The sequence below is a fragment of the Papilio machaon genome, chromosome 10 (genome assembly GCF_912999745.1).
Source record: "Papilio machaon chromosome 10, ilPapMach1.1, whole genome shotgun sequence".
Taxonomy (NCBI): Eukaryota; Metazoa; Arthropoda; class Insecta; order Lepidoptera; family Papilionidae; genus Papilio; species Papilio machaon.
This window is the reverse complement of record NC_059995.1, coordinates 7,679,329-7,704,995: the sequence shown is the minus strand read 5'-3', so window position 1 is coordinate 7,704,995 and position 25,667 is coordinate 7,679,329. Positions and strand designations below refer to the sequence as shown.

Genomic DNA, 25,667 nt, shown 5'->3' with positions numbered 1-25,667 from the left:
AACATTGCATTGGATAACAATCACATAAAATAAATTGTTTTTCGTATGTTCTTTGAACTTAAATCTTTAGATGACTGTTTAATTTAAGTTTGTAGATAAAAAAATATTACGTGACCTTTATCAAAATATACTTTATAAGAAGTTACTATTAAATAATTATTTTTAATGAGGTTATTGTTACGTAGAGTTCGATTACAGTAAGATAATTTATAATATCCGAGCTATAAAATTAATTAAAATCTCATAAGACATTTAAATAATCTAATGAAAGTAAGAATAGTGACCTTGAATAAGGAAACTAAATATAATTTACGATAAAACTCGTAAATTCCAAAATATTTCTGGTAAAATACTTTTTGTCATCTAACTATGTACGAGTATATAACAATGTCATAATTTTCACAAAATAACTAAAAAATCAAAAAAAAAATTAAAGCTCGCCATATGGAATTTGACTTGCCTCTGTTCTGAAACTTTGCGATAAATACATTCGTTTTGAAAGTTTTTTAATAGGACTTTAGAAGATGGTATAAAGGAGTAGCGGATTGTTTATTATTGATTGATCCGATACCCATGAACATACAAAACACCAGGGGAACCGTAGATGCATTGTCATTAAGGGTGTACTCTCTTTTCTTGAAGGCCCATAATCGTTTCGGTTTCTTGGACCAAAATCCCCGTTTAAACCATATTTTCTTAAACAGACAGAAAAAGACATTATGGAGATTTCGGTGTCAGAAATCAACGATTAGTAGTATCTAGTTCCTTCCATAATTTAAACATTTTAAAATTAAAATTGTAATGTTGCCACATTAAATTTGTAAATACAACAGAATACTCTATGCCTTGTTATCGGAACAAATTAATATGAATGACCTTTTGTTATCTGTGATACTTGTACACATTTTTAATTATAAAAAATCAATTCAGTTAGTAAAAAACTTTATAGGTAGGTACTATTTACCAATTGTAACTAATTATATAATTTTTACTTCCTTGTGGTTTAGATTTTAAATAAAATATTTTAGTTTTTTTGCCGAATAATTTAGATTTATTATTTTAATTCTACACTAAGGAAATAATCAATTTGACCTACAAACTTTCTGAGTATGGTAATATTATAAATGCGAATGTTTAGATGGATGGACGTATGGATCTTTGTTTGAAGGTATCTCCAGAACGGCATAACGGATCTCGATGATATTTGGCATAAGTGTAGATCATAGTCTAGAAGAACATATAGACTACTTATAATGTTTTTTTAACTCCGCGCTGACGAAATCGCGGTCGACAGCTAGTAATTTATAAATTCATCTAAAAGTTTACATCAGCGTTTTACTCCGTAACGTGATCCGCAAACACCTCCGTGAGGTTTGATCATTACAAAACAATGAAGTCTTATGATTGATGAACGCATTATGCTCGGATTCATCAAACACACGCCAACGTTGCAATAACCCACAAACTCTTACCAGTATCCTTAGATTCAGTGATTTATAAAGAAAATAAATGACAATATATTAATTGTATAATAAAATAATATTTATTAAAATTTAACTACGCCATTTGCCACGCATCGTATCGTCGAATATCACATTTGACTTAAGATCTATGAAACATTCATGATTTTATCACAATGTTTTTTTTTTTACAAAGCACACAAAAAATACACATCAAAAAATATCATGACTATGAAAAAAATAAAACCAATTCACTCATAAATTCAAAATATAAAAACTATTCCACTGTATACTCGACCACCTAGAAAACATTCGCATCGGCTTTTGTTTTACCATCTAACAATATGAGTGTAAAGTTCATAAAATAATTATTCAACATACTTTACATCACTGAATAGCAATGAGGAATATAAATATTTATGACCCGAGCCCCACATGAGCTGCCCACCTCACAGTATCTGCCGGACATACGGCAGCGAAATCTGGAAATGTTCTTTAATCGTTAGTTCTTTGCCATATCGATCTAATAGCTCGAGCACCACTCCGTTCGTCCAACCAAAGCCGTCCTGCACGGTGTACTCACCGCCGCTGCCGTGGTGCCCCGGCTGCACGGCGCTGTACTTCTCGAACATCTTTTTCCAATTGTTATATCCAATGTAATTGGCGCATATCCATAGCACGGCTTGCTCCTTGGCAAGGTGCTGCGCCTCCGCGTCCCCGCTGGCGTCCAGGCCGCCGATGAGAATACTCTGTGTCGGTGGCCACGCGTTCGGGTAGTCCCACTGCTCGCCCGAGTTAAGGATGGAAGCGGGGATCCCGCCGGGAAAGTCCAGGGCGCCGGAGGACAGGAGATATCTCACCAAAAGTGACGCGTATTTAGGCGCTTCGGATTTGTCAACGGAGTCAGTCCAGAGCGGCGTGGCGCAGCTCGGGTAGAAGTGCCGCCTCCTGGTGTTGGCCATGGAGTCGTAGTCGTACCACACGCCGTCCGCGGGGTCCCACAGCACCTGCTGGATGGCGCGCCGCCAGTATTTCGCGAGGCTGTACCACTTCTGCGCCATTCGTCTATCCTTCAACCGGTTACGGAAATCGCCGGCGTGCTGAAGCGCCCCCGCAAATATAGCGTTCAAGTCGACCGGTATAATTCTACTGGCGTGCACGTCCGTTATATTGCCTATGATGTCGTCGCCCGCCGTCACGAACCACCGCGACGAGAAGTCCCAGCCACTCTCCGCGGCGCTCTTCATCTCGGCGTAGAAGTCTTCACGTTTTTCTTCATCCGTCAATTTTCGAGCGTTCGTGTAATCCTCGAAGTAGGACTCGGGTCGCGGCCCTTTGAAATTTATATCGGACAGATACCTCAAGAGAACATATTTCTTCTTGTCCAGCTCGACGGTAACTTTCTTATTGTTCAGCCAGTAGGTGAGCTCCTTCTCGACGATGCCGACGTGTTGCTCTAACCAGCCGAGGTCGCCGGTCGCGGCGAAGTAGCTCGCCACCATCGCGGCCAGGAGGGGCGGTTGACTCCTTCCCATGTAGTATATCCGATTTCCGTTGGGAATGTATCCGATTTTATTAACGAGATGGAAAAGGTTCTCGATCATACCCCGGGCGGTTTCCGTCATGTTGCTGAGCAGAAGTCCCCGTACCATCCAGTATGAGTCCCAGTAGTATAGCTCCTTAAACCTTCCGCCGGGAACAATGAAGCCGTTCGGCACGTAAATAAAACTATACTGGCCGGGGTTCGACAAAATATCGGGGTTCGCTTTTCGTCCCAGTTTGGCCCACAATCCGATAACATTTTTCGCAAACTGCCGCAGCTTGGGGTCAACAATTCGATCCAAAATCGGAGGATCGGGATCGAAGTCGGGCGGCTCCCAAACCTCCAACTCATTCCCTTCCGTGAAATGCACTTCGACGAATTTTTTCATTTGGTCCAAAGTTGGATTCTGATCGGTGTCGTGAATCAATTTCGCGTAGTCGGCCAACGTCTCATTTTCCGTGTAGACGAGTTTGAGGTCGACGAACGTTTTAGAGTCGGGGAAAATGCGAGCGAGCTGCACTCTGTGGAGCAGATCGCCGCTGCAATAAATCGATGAGTTGCAAGCCGGCACCGCGGTGAAAGCGTTCGCGCATGCGCCCAGGATGCCCAGCACCGGGTACAGCGGAAGGCAGCGCGGCAGGCGGATCATCAACATTTTCATCACTTCAAAATTGTAACTTCAAATTGCGCGAGCGCAATGTCGCGCTACGACGCTCCAAGCGTTGTCGCGAGGGCGATCGACGCGAGTCGAATGGCCGCGTGTCCGCCGTGCGACCGGTAATAAACGTGGAGATGTGTGTCACTGGCCGCGGCCGCATCCCGACGACCGCGGCGGCGGCGCGGCGCGGCGTCCCGAGTGACGCAACGGCCACGGCTTTCACTGGACACACCCGCACTGGGTCACTGTCGCGCCCCCGTCGCCGCCGCCGCCATGGCTAGCTCACACCAGTTTTACTTCCGACATTATTGCATCTGGCAAGTGCAACGTGAACATGATACACAGCCGCCTACGTTATAACTGTCAAAACATATCAGATAATGGTAGGGCTGTAGCATTCATGATATCGCTAGACGTTATCAGCTATTTTTGTTGCTCACGTTTTACCTTGATAAGTAATAAGTTCGTTCGCATTCATTATTAACTACTATTATCGAAATTGTAGAGTTAGTTACAATTTGTAATGCGTAAAATGTAACAGGTTTTATCGAGTTAAATAAATTGAATAGCTTAAGTAAAATAATGTTTCACAATTGTGAGACGAACTATCAATTATTCGGTTCATAAAATTACATAATTCTAATTATTAATAAACAAGTAGAATTAAAAAAATAACTTCTAATTTAAATTGCGATACAACTTTCAGACCTAAACCAGCGTTTCAGAAGTTTTGTTAACAGCTTTCAACTGGTTAATATTAGCAAATTTAGCGTTATATTAGTTGCTACGTAAAACGGCATCTTAATCGGGCAGCACTACAATGACGTTTAAAATACATGCTCAGCCACTCAGCCGTGTCCAATGAATAACGAGAATTCTGCGCTTGCGCACTTGCAGCGTGAACGTCGTTTTATATGAAGCGGAAAATCAATCATTAAATAAATATTTTAAAAATTATAGTGGTAGCATAGATAATAAGTCTAGATGGAGTGTTCCATACAAGTTTGATATTTAATCGTAGGACGATTTTCGTAATGTCATTAGTAAAGGATACTCAAATGTTTAAAGAAAAAAAATTCCATATTCGAGAAAGTAAAACAAACTAAAACATTTGGTAAAATGTTATTTAACGTAGTATGTTTATCCAAAAGAAATTAATAGCGAAATTAAAACATTTTTAACCAAAACATTAAAAAACTAAGAAACAAAAAACTTGAGAGGTGTGTTGGGACACCCGGATGGAACGAAGTTCCTTTCAATTAATTAGTGAAGGAACCAATGTTTATTCTATGAATAAAAAACTTAAGTCTTCACAAGAAGTACATTTTATTTCTATGAATTTTCGTTATATATTGTCACGTCGTTGCCATGGTGAAGTAGCGCTCATTCGTCGTTAACATACTTACTATAGGAAAAAGTGTCGTGACAACTTTTCGTAAGAATTATTTCCGTCTAGCCCCCTTTCACAACGCGCGATAAGGTACTTCGTTCCAAAAAATAAACTTAAGAATAGAGGTTGTATTCGATTTACTTTTTAGTATATTACGTAAATTAAATGATAACACTGTGGTAATTTACCACAAATAAAAAGGAGGCTTTGAACACATCTTTCTTTTGCTCTATCTAGATCTAGACGTATAAATCTATGGCCAGTGACTTTACAATTAAATTAGCTTACGGGAATGTGATATTTGATTAAGATTCAAAAATGAAATTAATAAAAGAAATTGTATTAAAATGTATATTAGCTCTAAGAATATTTTAAAACAGTGTATGTGAGCTTATTATGAAAATTAATTTATGCAATTTTTTTACGTCAGATTAAGTCGGAGTTGCACAGATTAAGTCACTAACAAAGTTAACAAGAGGTCACGGGACGCGTTTGCCTTCGATGGCGCTTCATAATTTATATCTATCATCTTTTTACCCAGAACCGTGGGTTTCCCCATCCACTGTCGAAAAAACTGTACAGAAATATAATGATATATTTTTTTCTTTTTAAATGTAGCAATATAAACAAAAAAATTGCGATTGCTAGCAAAAGTTAACATGGTTTTAAAATGCATTTCATCATGTTAAAAATTTTCTTACGTGATGCATTTAAACGCTAGTGATCGATTTTTTTTTTGGTTGTGTACATTGCTTGCCGCGAGTTTCAATTGGTCGACAGCCATCGCACTCAATTTCTTTTTTTTTTAATTAGGTAACTGTATGTTTCTCTGTTGAAAATACACGATAATAATAATAATTTCATAGAAATCACCAAGGAAACATGACAATTAAACATTTATTATGCCATCATGTTGGAAACCTGTTTCAATATCATTATGTTTTATTTATAGAACAAATAATTGCACCTTCATCATTACTGTTATTATTTCTTCTGATTACAATAAATTGGTTAGAAAATTAATATGATCAACGATATCAGATATTTTATCTCAAAATTCAGCCGGATAATTGAACAAATTTTGAATCCATCCGCGCGGAATTAAAAACAAAACTTAATAAGTAGCCTATGTGTTCTTTCAGACTATCTTCTACATCTGTGCCAAATTTCATCTAAATCTGTTGACCAGTTCCGGAGATACCTTCAAACAAACATCCATCTATCTATACATTCGCATTTATAATATTAGTTAGATATATTTTGACGTAAGTCATCTATATATATAAAAGAAAGTCATGTTAGTTACACTATTTATAACTCAAGATCGGTCGAACTGGTTTAGCTGAAAATTGATGGGGAGGTAGCTTAGAACTAGGAGACGGACATAGGAACTTTTTTATCTTGTGTGCATTTTATTTTATTCCGCGCGGACGGAGTCGTGGGTAAAAGCTAGTATTGAATATTTTGAAGTGCTCAAATACAAACCGACACAGATCTGACCCGGATGGCATAAATCAAATTAAATTATGTCACCTCACTAGCGCTCCCCTGTCAACGACATAAATGTCACAAGACCGTCTTTGTACTGCAGCTGCCATTTTTTTTTTCTTTTATAGCATTTTCTGTGCCAAAGTAGGTTTTATATATTTACTGATAGAACTAACGGCGACAGCAGCGCCCCTCACTCGCCCAAATAAACTTATCACACTACTAAATAAAAAAAAAAATGACAAAAAGTTCTGACACAGCCATTTATTATGCTTTGATAAAAATCTCTGTTATATTATACTAATATATATATTTAAATCACAACCACAATTTATTTATGACATGGTATCATTTAACAAACATATTCGATAAAAAAAATAACATAATTACAAGAACACTATTACGAATAAACTAAAGTAACAGTTATAAGAAATTATATAACAAAAGTGTCTGCTTATTTCAGTGTACTTGTTTTTTTTTGACGCTATTTTTTATTAAAATAATGAATGCAATGCTTATAAATGAATTTAAAAAAAAACGACATAAAACATCTGTTTCTAGCTCTAAAAAGAGTTTGTTAAATTACTCTTAAAATATTATTTTTCGTTTACTGTTTTATATTAATCGATTAATAAAAATACCGTCATTTAACTTATATATAAATTAATATATTAACCAGTTTAATATATTTTTATTTTTTAACAAAATAATGATTTCGATGCATTCGTTTGTTTACAGAATCGCTGTCCTTGATAAGTTTTTTTTATAACAATGGCGCTCGCAAAACATGCATTGAGCCAACCGAAACTTACTTTTATTTTTATCACAATAAAGTAATATTATTGGCATATATAATAAATAAAATATTATCTTTTATCTTTTTTTAATCAAAATTCGTAATGTTGTAACATTATAAAATTTAATATTATAAAATGTCTTTTTTTAATAATCTTATGTAAAATTGGAAATGTTTTCATTCATGGCACAGTTATTATATTATTTAAAGAAAAATGCAGCTATTAAAGAGAAAATATCCTAACAGTTACTAAAATATTTATGTTATGGCTTAACAAAAAAAAGAAGTAATAGGAAAATAGATAGTAAACAAAGTTCTAACAACAAATTAACAAATAGATGATAAGGCCATCGAAAGGTTTATTGTGAATCTACTATTTTCAATCGTGAGAGAAATCAAAATGTGATTGATTTCCAAACAGAAGAAAAAACACTTTTTTTTTTCATAAGACGTAGTAACTTTCGTAGAGACGTATTTGGTATTGAACCTAGGAAATATATTGCATCGTTCCGTTCATCAAGCTGCTACTAGTTAAGTACAATATTTATTAAGGACTTTAAAAATTACTAACAAAAGTTTAATCTTATCATTATCGTTAGGAAAATACAAGAAAAATCAAAACGGAAACTAATACATCTTTGGTCTTGTCAAAATACTAATTAGCTTCAACAGACTCGAGGGATAATTCCATTTCAGAAACGGATTCATCGGATAATTCCGAATTGGAATCCGCTGCGGTCATTTTGTAAGCGTAGTTCTTGATCATTTCTAGTACTACGCCATTTGACCATCCAAAGCCGGCCTGCACCGTGTACTCGCCACCTCCGCCTATCCTACCAGGCTGTTCCACGTCGTACTTCTCAAACATCTGCTTATTATCTGTAAAACCTTTCAAACAGGCTCGTACCCACTTCTGAGCTACATCGAAGGCCATCTGCTTAGCTTCCCGTGTCCCTAGTGCCCTTAACGCATTCACAGTTACACTCACTAGAGGCGGCCAGGCATTTGGATAGTCCCATTGCTCGCCGCTCTTCACTAAGGAGGATGGAACACCACCCGGGAAATCGAGACCTTGAGAGTCACGCAAGTAACTTATAACTCGAGGAGCGCGATTCATCAATAGCTTCCTATCCACCGCTTCCATCCACAAAGGCGCCATGTTGCTCGGGTAGAAGTATTTACGATACTTTTCACTCTCTACATTGTAATCGTACCAGATCCCATCTTCGTTGTCCCACAGGACATCCTCGATAGTGGTACGCCATTGCTTCGCGAGGTACGCCCAAGTAGCGGCCTCTCGTGGATTGTGCAATAATCCATGGAAGTTCGCTATATTTTGTAAGGCATTAGCGAAAATTGAATTCAAATCTACGGGGATGATCTTTGTTGTATGAATCGTACTTAAGTTACCAGTATTCTCACCGTTAGGCCCTATGAACCACCGGCTCGAGAAGTCCCAGCCGCTCTCGGCTGCGCTTTTTATCTCGACGTAGAATTCCTTCTGGCGATCCTCCTTCTCGAACTGTTGAGCGAGCGTGTAATCTTCGTAATAAGACTCCGGTCTCGGCCCCATACTGGGAGCGTAGTATCGCAGCAGTGTGTACGACTTGCCGTCCTTTTCGAAGGTGATCGTTTGAGTTTCGAGCCAATACTCTAACTCGTATTCTAGTGCTTCGATATTAGCTTCAAGAAAAGCGAGGTCCTTTGTTCGTTGAATGTACAGAGACATCATAGCCGAGAGTAGAGGAGGTTGACTCCGCTGTTCGTAATATACTCTGCTTCCGTTGGGAATGTGGCCGAGTTTCTTCAACAGTTGTATAAGGTTATCTATCATACCGCGCGCCGTATTTTCCATTCCACAAATGAGCAGCCCCTCTATGATCCAGTACGCGTCCCAGTAGTAAATTTCAGTAAATCTGCCTCCGGGTATAATAAATCCATTCGATATCGGTATGAAACTGTAGAGGTCTGGCTTCTCAAAGACTATCGGTTTCACCTTCCTTCCGAGGGTCGGCCAAATGCTATTAATATCTTGGGCAAATTTTCTCAGAGTTTTATCTCTGATTTCGGCCAAGAATGGAGGATTATCGTTGTGATCAGTCGGTTTCCAAACTTCGATTTCATTTCCTGATTGGAAATACTGATCGACGAAGTTTTTTATTTGCTCCCTGGATGGGTTTCTATTGGTTTTTTCTAATAACTCATTGAAGTCAGCTAGCGTCTTATTTTCATTTTTTTTAAGGTGTAAATCGACGAAAGTTTTCGAGTCGGTATAGATTCTTGATGTCTGGACGTAGTGCAGGAGGTCACTGTTACAATAAACTGGTCTATTGCAAGATGGCGGCAATTCGTCAGCTCGTATGAGAGTTGCGAGCGCTAGTAACGTCGGCAGCAGCATCTGAAAATCCAAAACGGGATTAATTAGAAAATAGAAGTATATCGTCAAGTTAAACTGTTTAAAATAACTGTTGTTTAAAAAAACTGGCCGAAAACTTTTGATGGTCAATTGCACGCCATTTAAGCATACATATATTAAAAATAAATTTCCAAACGCCAGAATATTTTATTCTCTACTTGGCATTATACCAATCTGGAGTTTTTATAACAAATAAAATGTATCGCTAAATAATTCATTGTAATTATAAGACTTACAGTTGGTTTCTGAGACCAAAATCTTTGCATTAAACATATGGTCATCCTTCTCATTAACTTTGACAAAACAGAGATAACAATATGTTTTAAACGGGGATTATGGTCTCAGAAAAGCACAATTAATTGATTATATTACATCTTATTAACTGAACTTGGGAAAATTTAAACGCTGTCTACAACAACATAGCTACAATCTACATATGACGGAAACAATAAAAAATTAATTAAGCTTGTAACTTTAAATGTTAGTTTTAGAACATAACGTCCTTTACGTAACTATCGGTATCTGTTTTGAAATAAAAGATAAAATTAATGTATACAAAACTGGTTATACTACATCCTATAAAGAGGAATCAATTTGTTAAGGGTCATATCAATTTATTTACTTATACCAGAATTTAAAATAAAAAATAAAACAACCAGCTCTCATTGAACCCGCTTTATTTTTATTTAAAATGTAATTTAATGCGTTTTATTTTTTATAGTTTTAACCCAAATAAGGCACATTTATTCATAAATTTACACTAGACTAAAAATGATTAAATAGTACCTAAACATATCTCAGTTCTAGACTCTTCATATATTTAGAGATACCATTACTTCAACTTTATCTAATTAAATTGAATTGACTTACTACTTTTAGACAATAGTAGTTAAAATCGTTTGGAGTGAATGGCGCGCTTTTGTTACCAAACCAACTGTCAGATGTAGTAAGGGGACGTAAGCGTTCATATTTTTTAAGTCTAGTTTTGCGCCTATACACCGGCACAGTGTCGGTTTTCTCTGTAACACTACGATAGTATAAAAATCTATAGTTATTTCCATGAGGTGCTCATTAAATTTGATGGTCACTCAAAGCGGTCATGGCCGCAATTGGCACTGCTAAATATTTCGCAGATGAATGTTAGCGATTCCTTTTACAATCAAACAATTATTGCCAAATTTTGTAGCTCATGGTCAAAACTATTCTTTTAATAAAATAATAAATAAGTATACAATACATTTATTAAAAACTATTAAACCAATACTGATATTTTCGGACACACATGAAAATATATTCAAAGTAAAATATTGTATGTAACATTATCATTATGACGCAACCGTTAATTTAAAACTTAGAAAAAAAACTTTAACCGTAATCTATGGAATAAAAAATTAAAAGAAATAACTTTGACAGCTGTCAACTCGTTGGTTGACGAGGAATAAAACCGTTTAGTGAAACGCGTTATCAAGATTTTATTATGAAAGAGTACGATTGAAATGATGAAAATGTTGCGATAATAACTTATCAATAAAATCTCCGTTTTACAGCAATAAGATCGTTTTATTTTATTTATACTCTGCTTCATTTGGCTAGACTTTTTTAACTGCGAGTCACTGCCACGTGTAGAAAACCTTTATGTTTTTTTAACAATAATACGTTTTTCGAATGTCCTTACAATTACTTTTTATTTCTAATCTTACTAATATTATAAATGCGAATGTTTAGATGGATGGATGGATTGATGTTTGTTTGAAGGTATCTCCGGATCGGCTCAAAGGAACTTGATGAAATTTGTCACAGATGTACTCGTAGAACATAGTCTTATTACGTTTTTTTTTATTCCGCGCGTACGGAGTCGCGGGCGACAGCTAGTATTAGTATAAATCAGAAATCGAATAGCAACAAGATATTTAAAAACCAGTTCTGTTTTAATTAATTTAGTTTTTTATCGATAAAATCATTAGACCAGTTGAGAACCTGATCACTAATCATTAAAGGTGAACAAGGTTATCTTAAAAAAACTAAATCCTTCTTGTTTTATAGTTTATATATAGTTTGTTGACTTTTATTTAATTTTTATCCATACATTAGGTTCTAATGCTACAAGAATTTTGTTGTAACCTAAAAAAAAACAATGAAGGCATTATTTAAAATAAGACATTGAAATCACCTTTAAAATGTTCAGGACTTTAATTTTTTTTAATAATCATTAATACCTACTTTATCGAGTATATTATACGTACGTAGTTAGGTACGTGTATTTTTATAACACTTTTCCTTTATCCTCTTATAAAAAATGACCGGTAGTTTATAAACTTGTCAGTTTGAATTCTTTGTTAAAGCCTAAAATATGCTGAATACGAAACTCACTACAGTATAGATTTAAAAAAAAAAATTAAATATTTCTCTTGTAAAGATTAATTTATTTTCGTGTACGTTTTTTGTTTATAAGATAAGGGGGCAAACGAACAGCGGGAACACCAAGGTGTTCATCGACGCCCATGGACATCTGCAATACCAGAGGAATCGCAGATGCGTTGCCAGCCTGTTTTTATTACATGAATGTTACTGAGAGAGGAGTCAACATCTTATCATATGTATGAGTAGTATGTGTGTATTATCTACGTAATGTATGGGACAATGGGTGTTTATGTTGTATTGTAAGACTTAAATGTCCGATTTTATTCACATTCGAAATGGTAAGGTTCTAATTTTCCGTGCCTTATTGTTGTGGAAGATTCTATGCCATTAAAAGAGTACAGTCAATAACATAATTTAATTTTATTGATTAATATGAATATATTGAAAAAAAAATATTGTTTACGTTGAAATGTTTCAATTTATATTTTAAATTAATATTTTTAACTACGAGTATAGGAAAAAAATTGCAATGGGCCGATTGATCGGCAAGCGAGAAACGAACCCTCTGGTCTATACAGTAAAACATTTATCATGCCTCTTATTTTCTTTGAAAAATATGAGACAGTTATGTTTGTATGTGTATTATATAGTTATACAGTGGAAACTCACAGTAATAAAATAACCTAATTAAATTTCTTCACACGCGGATCTGACGTCTGTAAAGTTCAGAAGAGGAAATATCCTAAGATTCACGTAACCAAAACTTTTCATTGACATGGATGACCTTCGATATGATGATGCAGAGGCCTTTAGTTGTTTTCCTTATAATTGATGTGACCACACAACGACGCCACAAAATTACTAATTAACTGGGTCGTAACATTTTGCCATTATTTGTGCTAAATATTTTTAAAACTAGTATAATATTTTATTAACCGACTGACTCAGGAGAGTCATTTAAACGACTATGTATGTATGTAAATATGAGGGATTGAATGTGACTAATTCTTGTGACCGTTTGTATTCTGATGGAACAATTTTTGACGAGTCAGGTATAATTCGTAACGTGGTCATAAGGTTCAGTCGGGCTTTTGTCTTTTTTTTAAATTTAAGTAATAAATCTTCTTATATTCAATGATACATATTTTTTCTGTATTTATTTATAATAGATATTTATAAAGAAATAGAAACTAGACGTAAATCTTGAGCTATTATTAATTTATTTTATTTGAACATTTTGCTTTTTCTAGGCGTCGTTACATTAATTATAATAATATTGAAGTTGTCATGGTAATATAGAGTTAGCGAGAGACAGAAAGAGACAAAAAACAGAACATCTTTATATTATTAGAGTACATCTATATATATATATAAAAATGAATTGCTGTTCGTTAGTCTCACTAAAAGTCTCTATCTATCTCTATCGGGGGAAAAATAAATCAAAAATCTCATACTAATTTTGACACAGTTGTCGGTGACGATACCATTGTCACGAATATTCGTGCTACTCGTAGGTCCACAGATTTCGTACAATTCTTATAACCTTACTTTTCAATCGAAACGTGCGTCATCCTTCTCTTCATTTATTACATTCATGCACATACTTATTTGAAACTTACATGTATATGTATAGTCAAAAAAAGTAAACGTCCTCGACTGTACAGAACAGACTAGTTTTACAGTACACTTCATTACAGTTTCTTAATGACATCATTTGTAACCAACCAGCTGCATGCATTCGTAACAATGTTGTCGTTACGCAGAAGAATGGTGTGACCTTACTCATGTAGTCAAAGGCCTGTTAAGAAAGGTAAAGGGACCAATTTTGCTTAACTTATCAAGAAACCGTTATTGAATCGTGCACTTTAACTCTATCCATAACTATGTTGCAATTTTATCCCTAAAACGTTGAACAATGTTACTTAGATTTAAAACGAAAGAGTTGAAGCATTCTTTTCAAGGCGTACATCAAAAATTACTACTATTATTATGAACTATGTAATACGGTTTTTAATAACAGATAATTTATGAAATTAAGTATTTAATTTAATGGAGTTTCGTATAAAACATCACAAATAAGACAATTCGTTGAAGTCGAAAAACACATTTAAGTCACGTTTTTTATCAATTTATTTTTAACGTTATAAAATGGAAAAATGGAAATTCAACTCAATACAAACAACACGCAAACATCTAGATAAGATAAATGTACGTAGACGAGTAAATTACTGGTGAAAATAATGTCTTATTAACTATTGCTTTGTCGTTTTTATAAAAATAATAGAGGTTAGTCTTATTTGTGAGTTTTCACTATGGAAATACATTTTGAAGTCACTTTTTTTCTGTATGGGGAAAACTGAAATAGCTAAAAGTATGTTTTGTTACATGATTTTAGGCAATGGAAACCAATACATCCTATAACACAATACCAGTGTATTCTTGCAATGGAAATAAGTTTGTATTCATAACATCACGTAAATCTAACATAAAAAAAGTATTAAAGAAGGAAAACTAATGTTGAAAATTATCCTCAACCTTTACTGCCTTAAATATTGTGACCTTGTATTCAACAACTGTACAAATAAGCTGAAAATGAGTAAACATTTCGCTTAGTTTTCTATTCAGTTTTATTTTAACTTAATAAAAATGATTAATGTCTATAACATTGATATTTACTTTATTAATTACTAACCGACGCCCGCGGCTTCGCCCGCTTAACCGATCGAGATTGGTTTATCTGTTCTAGAGTTAAAAGACTTCAAATATCTTGGCGGCCCAAGGTCATAGGCGCGCTGCGCAGGCCCTTCCCCCCGCACCCCGCTGCGCTCCGCTTCACATAAAATGGTGTTGTGCGCAAAGACTCGCACTAAGTTAAATCCCGCCAAGATATCTGACATCATTACGTGGTAACGAACATCCATTCAAAATACAGTAAGAATGAGAGTAGAAAAAATAAGATGTATCGTATCACAGTCGTAGTTCGATATAAAGCTATTGTGAAGGTAACATAATTATGAGTAAATATATAAATCTTCTTCTGTTGGTGCCAACGAAGGTTGGCGATCATCATGACATCTTGAACTCTGGACACTGCAGCTCGAAATATAGAACGCGTACTTTTGTTGTACCATTGGCGCAGTTTTTTCAGCAAAGATGTTCTTCTCCTTCCTGGACTTCCTTTTTTTGTAGTAGTTCGTACTTCATTCCTCGCAGTATATGCCCAAGATATTCTAACTTTCGTTTCTTTATAGTTTTAATAATTTCCACTTCTTTCCCCAATCATTGCAACACTACTTCATTCCGTATTTTGTCTCTCCAGGATGTCCATTACAATCTTTTATATATCCACATTTTGAAAGCTTCGAGTAAATATATAAATAATAATTATTAATGTCAGCTTATTAGGTAGGTACACTTAGTAATTTGAGCATTGTATAGAACAATTCATTAATAAAACCTACTTATTATGTGACTATTAGTCACAAAACAATGTAAAAATAATGTCACATTATTGTCTTGGACATGTTCTTAATAATTTTTTTATAAATTAATGTATTATTTAAGAGTGTCAATTGACAATAGGCCATAAACAACATCTTAAATCTAATCATAGATTAAAGTTGAACGCTAGTCATAGGCGAAGTTGAAGAAGTTGGCAGGGGAAGAACCACGCCTTTTTTGCAGTTCTATCAATGACTCAGTACAAATTATACTAAAATGTATACACATTAAGGAAAGTTACAGACAAAAACATTTATTTAAAAAGCTCAGTTTTCCCGTTCAATTGGTTTTTAAAGCACGAAAATGTGACCAAGAAACTGATCCGCATCGAAGTAAATAAGGAAGAAAATTAAGATTAAGAAAAAAAATTATACATCTAAAGGTGGAACTTTTTACATTGGACTACTGCTTTTTTACGATCAGATGATAATAGAACATTTATAACACGAATATAGGAAAATATATATTTTTTTTTAGAAAACCCAAAGTCGAGACAATTATTTGATTTTCTTCTAGACTAACTTAGGGTAACCGTACCAGTAAACGGACGGCTTGAAGCAGTCGGGTGCCGTATCATTATTATCGACAACGAACTGCGATCAGCTTGAAGCTATCCGTCTATGGTGGCCATTATGCCTTATCGATTTTATTAGGTACTTAGAAATAGAGGATAGCATTCACGATATTTTCCGTCCACATTTGAGTACTTTGATAAATCGACTCTTAAGTAATAGTAGTCTACTTGGAATCGATTCAATATAAACAAAATTTCGAAATCACCAAGATTGTAAATTAGTTTGCGGTAACATAACATTTTAACATTGCTGTTTTCCTTTGAACTGGCAAAAAGATTTATAAACTCTAATTAATAAAGCACTAACTTTTACCCGCGACTCCGTCCGCGCGGAATAAAAAATAGAAAACGGGGTAAAAATTATCCTATGTCCGTTTCCTGGTTCTAAGCTACGTGCCCACCAATTTTCAGTCAAATCGATTCAGCCGTTCTTGAGTTATAAATAGTGTAACTAGCACGACTTTCTTTTATATATATAAAAGACTAGCTTTTACCCGCTACTCCGTCCACGCGGAATAAAAAAAATAGAAAACGGGGTAAAAACTATCCTATGTCCGTTTCCTGGTTCTAAGCTACCTGCCCACCAATTTTCAGTCAATTCGATTCAGCCGTTTTTGAGTTATAAATAGTGTAACTAACACGACTTTCTTTTATATATATAGATAGATTAAGTGGAGGCAATCTTTCTAATATTAAAAATGCGAATTTTTAAATGGATGGATGGATGAATGTTTGTTTGAAGGTATCTCCGGAACGACTCAACTGATCTCGATGTTTGGCGCACGATGAATTTTTAATTTCGCGCAGATGGAGACGGAGTCGGAGGCCAGTATTGTTATAGGTTCGTACTTCTTCAAGATATGACTAATCCTACGCTAAAACAGCACAATACCGTATTTATTTTAAATAACGAACCGATCCTGCCTTAAGGTAATTGAGAAAAAAAAACATGACGTTTGACACAGTTTAACCTAATATATAGAAGAAGAGCGTGATGCTATTTTTAACTAAGAATAAAAAATCATAGACAATTAATTACGCTCAAATTTCGATGAATTGGCGACCAAAGTAGTCAAAATAACATTGGTAGCTTATAATAATAATAGTTGACCTTGTGTTTTACTATACCAACTGATGAGTTAATTTCATGTTATCAATAAAAGACAACTTTCCTCAATTAATATTAGAAAAACAATATCTAAGAACTGAAAACTGTTTCAAGATCATGTCGGTTAATTAGAAACATTAAAATGGGAGCAGATAACAACTTAATTATTAGATAATATTAAAATTACATACTTAACCTAGTTATAGCACTGTGTACTGTATTGTACTTGATTATAACATGCTTCAAGAGTCGAGTGAAATAATTTCATTATTATGTTGTTCAATATTAAACGTTATTCAATATAAATTAAAACGATATTTTAAATTTAACTTAACAATAGTTTTTATATAAAACTCAAAACATCAATTATTATTTATTATTATTTATTACATTCTAATCATATTAACATTAAGAAACTAATTGATTTGTATTTGGCGCAAATAAAAAAAGTTTGCGTTTTTTTTATATATCTTGCCAGAATTATATGTAGTTCTTTTTTCAAAAGAGTAATTTTTTTACGTGCATGTTTTTTGTATGCCTTACGTGACAGCTACAACAGGTTACAATTTACATTGATTATTCGAATGGCATACAATTTATACATACAACATTTTGTCAACATTTGTCCATAATTCATGATTAATAAAATTTTATTTATTTTTGATTAATAAAAGCTTTATTTATTTTCTGCGCATTGTATTTAACTGTGTCTTTCACATTCATCCGTACAACGCTTATTGCGTATTACACTTTTATCAGGTACAAAAAAAAACGCTTATTGGTTTATCTTAGACTGTATCAAACAACATCTAATATATAAAATTCTCGTGTCACAGTTTTCGTCACCGTACTCCTCCGAAACGGCTTGACCGATTTTGATGAAATTTTGTGAGCATATTCAGTAGGTCTGAGAATCGGCCAACATCTATTTTTCATATTTTTTTTTTAACTGCGTGCGGACGGAGTCGCGGGCGACAGCTAGTGTTATATATGATTATATTTGAAACTAGATCAATGTTTTTGTTACGGTTCTTTAACGTTGTAAGTGAAAGGGATTTCGGACACGGAAACAAGGTTTGTTTTAACACACCTTTGCATGTTATATAACTACGAATTTATAGGAACAAATTGCTTTACATTTTAATACTTCAATTTTTAACCAATTTTAATATATAAAAAAAAACAATATAAAACAAGCATGATATATTATGTTATATTCGAAACAATGTGATTATCGTTTCGATATTCATGTTTTCGAACATCCTGTAGGTTTTATGACATTTTTTTTTCCAAAAGTTTAGTTTATGAAACCGTGTTTTCAATATGAATTAAATTTATGTAAGACTTTTTGAGATATTTGAATACATCATACTGATATTATAAATGCGAATTTCTAGATGGATGGATGTTTGTTTGAAGGAATATCCAAAACGGCTCAACGGATCTCGGACGAACACATCGGCTACTAATTAAGTTTTTTTTTAATTCCGCGCGAACGGAGTAGCGAGCAAAAGCTAATGTAAAAAGTTACTAAATTTAAAGGCCTCTAGCGGCCAAACCAAGCAACTTTAGCTAGAGTTTACTTGCATAAATCGGCGTACATTCGACAAAAGAATCTATTCCCGGACATCCGTATTATGTGATCAAAACGACACATCGTAACATAAACCGATGCACTCGACGGAACCTTCGAACGTGGGAAAGGTTACATAGACATGGTAATAGCATCTTTGTTCATGTTGATCTTCATTCGATTTAATTTATGTTAATTAAAATTTCCCAACAAATATTGTGTGGATTTAAAGATATTTCTAACATATTGTTTGCACTTTTTTTTTGCTTTCAAAGAATTTTTCCTCTCCAAAGCTATCATGAAACGGAATAATTATTGGTAAGGTGGTCTGAGGAATTTGTTTTCAATCCCAATTTTTTTTCTGTTTTAATTAAACACTTTGCTTTAATATTATTTTGAAGTTTTTATTAATTTATTTGGATTTGTAACGCATTTATATAATAAAATATGACGTTTGACATACATTTCATATGTGACAAGAATCTATGATATCAATTCAACTAGTTTTCTAAACAACTCGTGCCAGAACTTGTCGGTTAGGCAACAAGTTTGCGAAAACTGGCAAATCGACAGCGAAAATCATCTAAAAGCGAACGTGGCCGAAGATTCGCAACATGTATATCAAGATTGCCAAATTGCTAGCTTACTATTGAATTTTGAATCATTGATTGTGAAATATTGACAGAAATGAGTTTGCTAAAAGATTTTTTCTTATTGAATAATCAATCATTCCCATGAAGCTCTAGCCTTGTACTTGGACATAGTTGATTATACTAGTCGAAACATCGCCGCGTAATAACCAACAGGCTGTTGGCGCTTCGCCTTTTGTCCTTTCCAATTGCAAGCCATCATATAATTTTTAAATAATAATAATGCTAGGTAATATTTTTATAAATAATCTCTTTGCTTGTACTAATGAGAATGCTTAAATAAATAAACACTTTATTGACCGATTTTCTGGATTAAAAATGCGCGTAAAATGATATTGTTATGAAACAATGTTTATTATATATATATTATTTTATTTTTCTGATCCTGCTTGTTCAGTTGCTTATAACCTTTTTTCTGATAGCTACTCAAAGCCGGTTCACGGTCGATGATTAAAATGTTACTTAAAGACGCGCGAAAATTATGCAAAAAGTATTTAATTCTACTTCTTATAACCATAGTAAAAATGTACATCGGTGTATCTTTTACGTAGCGTAGATAATATCATAGATTAAAAAAATATAGAAAATTTATAGAATCTATATTATTTCGTGATTTCAAATAGATAAAATTGATTTTCAACTGTTATTTTTTTTTATTTCTAATACAAAAAGGGCTCGTGTTATTAATTTTAGTAATTATTCTGTTTCATTACATTCGGTTATCGAATATTTTTTGCCCTAAGTATAAAATCCGAGATTATTTGGCAAGGACTCAACAATTCCATGCACTTTTCAATGCTGTCGCATTTATTAATACCTTTTTTGTAATTTACTAAATAATATCAAACTGTCTTTTACCTGAAGTAGTCTCTGTAAAGTTTGTCTCAGTATTTAGTCCCTTCTAACTCGTAACACTGTAGCAGTACCTATATTTTTGTAGTAATAGTCTACTAGTAAGAGTCCGCATCAACAATAGCTGCTGTTCGTTTGCCCCGTATTTTTTTTTTACTAGCTTATTATTTAAATTTATGCACTTATAATTCCCACAAGGAAATACAGCTATTTATTATATTATTTAAAAATATAAGGAGAAAGGCTTTAAATTTTTTTCATGTGTTTTAAAATATTTGTAATTTTTTCAATTTTATTCTGATACCCATCGTAACGTGGCATTACACTGTATCTGAACTCCAAATACCTAGGTATTACTTAAGACCTAAATCCGAAAACTTAAATTAATAAACAAAGATAAAACTCACCTTTTAAATATACGTAGTAAAATTTATTAAACACGACAAAACTAATCCAATTTATTCGAATGAAACTTATCTATTCACGCGGAAGATATCAGTCGGTCGCGATTTGTACGGACATCGTTCCAAGCAGTTCAACAGTAACGTCCGTCCCCACCGAAGGCTTTGCGGCGACTGATTCGATTCGGAGATTATCAAGCAATTTGAACTGCGCCCGCGCATGTGATTAGATCCATTGATAAGCAAAGGCTGTCAGAGGAAAACGATGACGTCACTTACAGAAATTTATTTTATTAGGAACCCGAAAATGAAGCAGTTACCCGAAAAAGGAGCGGAATTTTTAGGTTTTTTTATTGCTTGGATGTTACAGTCAATGCAACTTCGTTTTACAATTTTTTTTTTTGATTTGTTTATGTTTATCTATGATTCAACAGGATCTAACAATAATTAAGGTTTCTAAAGATTTATAAAATCTATAAAATTAACGGCAGGCCACAGTGAGTAATATACCATATGTTATCAATAATAGAGCATTTTAAAAGCTATTTTACGAGTGACAACTTATTTTATACTCTGTTTAGTACTTATTTATATACCTATTAATTATATAAAATAATTACTATATAAAGAATTATCTACCATGTAATAAGAAAACGGATCTAATTTGAATACGAACTTGTATCTGACATTCGAAACTAATTTTGAAGTTTTTTTTCTTCCTTGTACTGTATTTTTTGTGACTACAAAGTTGTTATAAGTGGTCTCAATTTTGATTAATATTTTTATTTGCGGTTACGAAAACTGGTTTTCTAATCAGGTATATTAATATTCAAAAACCGCAACAAAAAAATTGTGTGGTGTTTGAACATGTTCAATGTTCATGTTTAGATATAAAAATTTATTGCTCTATTTAGCACATTAAAAAAGTCCACAAATTTTAAATCTAATTAATTAAATGTCTATGGCCTAGTCACCCCTAAAAACTTGGGGTAGGCTCCGAGGCCCTCGGTGGGGACGTATAGTGAGCTGATGATGATGATGAATTAAATGTCCCAAAATGTAGTGGGTATATGGTAATGGCTCTAGTCATAGTAACATTATAAATACGAATGTTTAGTTAAATGGATGGATGAATGTTTGTTTGAAAGTATTTCCAGAAGGGCTCAATGAATGTCGATGAAATTTGGCATAGATGTAGAACATAGTCTAGAAGATCATATAGGATAATTTTTTTTTTTAATTCTGTGCGGATGGAGTCGCGAGGTACAGCTAGTCAAGAATAAATAAATACTATATTGCACCTCTTTTTAAATAAAAATGTCAACGAACTTTTCTGCAATCGTTTAATTTTATTTATTTAACGATTTCTTTGAAATTACACTACTTCCAATTAATACGTGTAAGTATACAATACAAAAACAAATTTCCCTTTGATAAGACTGTTATCTTGTACAATTTATACATTAAATAGAACGAAAACATGCAGTTTTTAAATGTTTGGTAAAAGTTCAATAACATTATGAAACATTTCAGACAATGAAAATAACGTGTTTCGTCACTTGTGTAAACAAAAAATTTGCGAACATTTTACGATGTAGGTGGATATACTTAGATTTAATATTTTTCTACATGAATTAACGAATGTGTTTAAAAAAATCTACTCCCTCACATCCATCTGCTCTCTTTACCTAAACAATTTAAAAAAAGTCTCTTAAAATGGGTTTAAGGCAATGTGATTTCTAGATTTTCTTGTTATAGAAAGTTAAAAAAAAAAAACTTTAGAAGTAGCCTATTTGTTCTTTCAGACTATTTTCTGAAACCGTGTCAAATTTCATCAAGATCGCTTGAGCCGTACAGGAGATATCTTCAAACAAACATAAATCCATCCATCCATCCATCCATCTAATTTCATTCGCATTTATAATATTAGTAAGAAGTAAGATTTAAAATGAAACCAAGACTTGTTATTACATTTTATTTTTTAGCAATAAAATTAACCTAGATATGCACTCTGCAATGTATAAATAACGAGCTGTATAATGATAACAATAATAATATGGCGTCAAGTCATCAAGTGCCGATAGTAACATAATGGAGTACACATGGTGTTTGCCCGCATAGTTTGAGGTTAGTATGTACTCACAATAAACGCCCCTCAACCTTGTATCTGAATGCCTTTGTACAAGGCTTGACAGACGAGCCCCCCTGCATTAATATGAATTACTTACGATTAGTAAAGTAATGCTCAACATTTAAGAACTATTATTAGGAATATAAAAGCGTTTCTTTGATAAATAAAAAAAGCATTAAAAAAGTTTTTTCAGTGGTAGATCCCACAACAACAATATTTGTTGGGTGCACGAATTCGTCGGGTCGACCAGTGAAATACCACGACCACACAGAAGACAGGCGTTAAGTGGAAGCAATTCCGTGTTTCGACCGATGAATGTGGTGCCGGAGGCCTTATTTTAGTCCTCGTCCCATTCCGTTCCACCCAGTGGATTTGAGGGAGGAGGGACGCATAGGTCGTTTAGTGCAACCCCTCCTCTGTCGATTAAAGGTAAGCAACGCACTTGCAATTGCAGATATCTATGGGCAACGGTCGCTATTTAGGCGGATTCAGGTGACCGCTTGCTCGTTTGCCACCTTATGATATAAAAAAAAGTTTGGCAGCACTGAAAACTTTATGATATACAGCCGTTACTTACACACATTTACGTATTAATTTACGTGGAACCAACCAAGTACGTATCTTAAAAGAAAACATGACAACTTTATCATAAACTACCAACATAATACATAAAAATATTTGTTTAAAAGACGCCTTTAAAATATCCGAGTTTATACTATTCATACGCTAAGAATTTAACTAATTAACTAATTCGAAACATAATAATGCAGGAGAAGCTATTTACTTGCATAACCTTCAAATGTTATCATTGACACCGTTGACAGCTGGCGTCATGGCGCCATTAGCAATACAAAGGGAAGATGCCCTCATGCCGCCGCATAGTAAAGCACGACTGTACCTTTGTTAATGGTTTTACATATACTATACATAAAAAATACTGTAGATTTATCTGCTGGTATGTTTAATATTCTAATGATTGTATATTTTAACCAATTCCACAATGTTCTGTACTCAATGATTAACTTCACAAACATAATATTTAAATTTCTTAATGTTTTCCTTTGTGGTAAGAACTCGGGTAAAACGAATTCAAATTTCTATTAATTGATTCGTTCTTTTTTCATTAGTATTTCTGTTTTCAAATATCTTGACAGCTCTTAACATTGCGCGTGTCGCTGCGCAAAATACAATGTTAAGATGAAGCGGGGCGTAGAGAGATGCGGGGGAAGGAACTGCGCAGCGCTTCGATGACCTTGGGCCGCCATGATATTTGAAACGAATAATACATGGCGGGGACCAAACACGGACCTATATAATACACGTCCAGTACATAACGCACATAACCACCAATATGTTTAACAACATATTATGATGACAATTAATTTTAAGATAAAAAAAATCAAAATAGTTTGACTACTTTACGTATCGAAATAAATTACTTCGTAATCTTATACAATTTATTTTCTACAATTATTTCTGCAGACAGAAGGCTGGTTGTCGTAGCCGAGTTTTCGCAGATCCTTCGACACCATCGACATTTTTACAACGACGCTGCCATAGGACTCTGTTCTTAATACTGCAACAAAAGAACCATATATCTTTTATAATAAATTAATAAATATCACGCGCTTGCGATGGAACGTAAGGAACAAAAGTACTCTTTTGCCCGACGTGCCAATTCAAGAGCTGAGTACTATATTAGGTCCTTTCCAATATAGCCACTTGGGCCTTGCGAATTCGTTAAGACGAAGACGAACGTAAAAGACGTCATTGCGAAATATCGAAGAATTAAAACACTTACAATAATTCTCCTTTCCATCCGCCAACATCTTAGGGTCGGACAGTTCAGGATATCTGCCAGTCAGCCAGGCGAGCCATTCCCCCAGCAGTGTGGCAGGCCGGGGTCGTATCAGTGGCGCTGATATGACCCGCTCACCGATCGTAGGCGGCAGCAGCACCGCGGCATATCCTCGTAACGATTCACCGAATGTGTTGCGAGCTTTCACCGTTATTATTAATTGCGGCCCTACAATGTGAATGACAAATGCAACTATGATTGTGCTGTTAAACTAACGTGTTAAAGTGAACGGTTCATACATTTTATGTTATAAAATGTTACAAATGATATTCCCTATCGTATTTGGTGTACGAGCTTGGATTGATGATCCGTTCTCGAGAGCACGTATGGCGGCACATTCTTGAGGCCTCAACTCAAGGTATTGGGTGCAGCACAGTTGGTATGTATACGCTACAGTAGTTTATGTGTGTAAAGCATATCAACAAAATACACTCACAACCAAATACATTAGTACTGCTAAATACCATTTCTATGGGGAAATTAAAAACCACTCTCTCTGGATCTCTGCCGGACATTGCCATTTGGCTAGTCCCAGAATTTAGTCCGGAAATTGGATCCCAATCCGGTCCCCAAACAACGTCATACTGTAAAAAAATTTGGTCATCGAAAACGCCTCCTGGAAATAGAACATAATCTATTCGACCATTAAAAGATACTAGGAATTTTGTTATTTCACTATCTTTCATTGAAATATGTAAACGAAACTTAAATATTTTTAAAGAAAACTACTTCGCGGCGTCTAACGTCAAATTGACTGATTTAAAAGTAAAACAAAAATATCAAAACAATCGTTGCTATAGCAACGATATTGTCATATACAAAATTATTTTTTTAAGGTTAATAAAATTTTGTAAGAACATTTATTTATTACTTTAATAACATTGTGGTAGTTTAATGCGGTTTTCCC

The 25,667-nt window shown here is 34.2% G+C and overlaps 2 protein-coding genes across 2 annotated transcripts; both read right to left on the bottom strand.

Annotated features, from left to right (window-relative positions):
* Nucleotides 1–1,520: 1,520 nt before the first annotated feature.
* LOC106718042 lies at nucleotides 1,521–20,966 on the bottom strand. The gene is made up of 3 exons (XM_045679830.1): nucleotides 20,778–20,966; nucleotides 7,992–9,733; nucleotides 1,521–3,680 (listed from the first exon to the last, which is right to left on the bottom strand). The coding sequence occupies exons 2-3, from the start codon at nucleotides 9,731–9,733 to the stop codon at nucleotides 1,910–1,912; spliced, it is 3,513 nt and encodes a 1,170-aa protein (XP_045535786.1). The 5' UTR covers nucleotides 20,778–20,966; the 3' UTR covers nucleotides 1,521–1,909.
* A 3,393-nt stretch (nucleotides 20,967–24,359) lies between these two features.
* Nucleotides 24,360–25,490, bottom strand: LOC106716005 (B9 domain-containing protein 1). Its single transcript, XM_014509423.2, has 3 exons — nucleotides 25,197–25,490; nucleotides 24,704–24,928; nucleotides 24,360–24,478 (listed from the first exon to the last, which is right to left on the bottom strand). Exons 1-3 carry the CDS (start codon nucleotides 25,444–25,446, stop codon nucleotides 24,360–24,362), a joined length of 594 nt encoding a protein of 197 aa, XP_014364909.2. The 5' UTR covers nucleotides 25,447–25,490.
* Nucleotides 25,491–25,667: the final 177 nt, after the last annotated feature.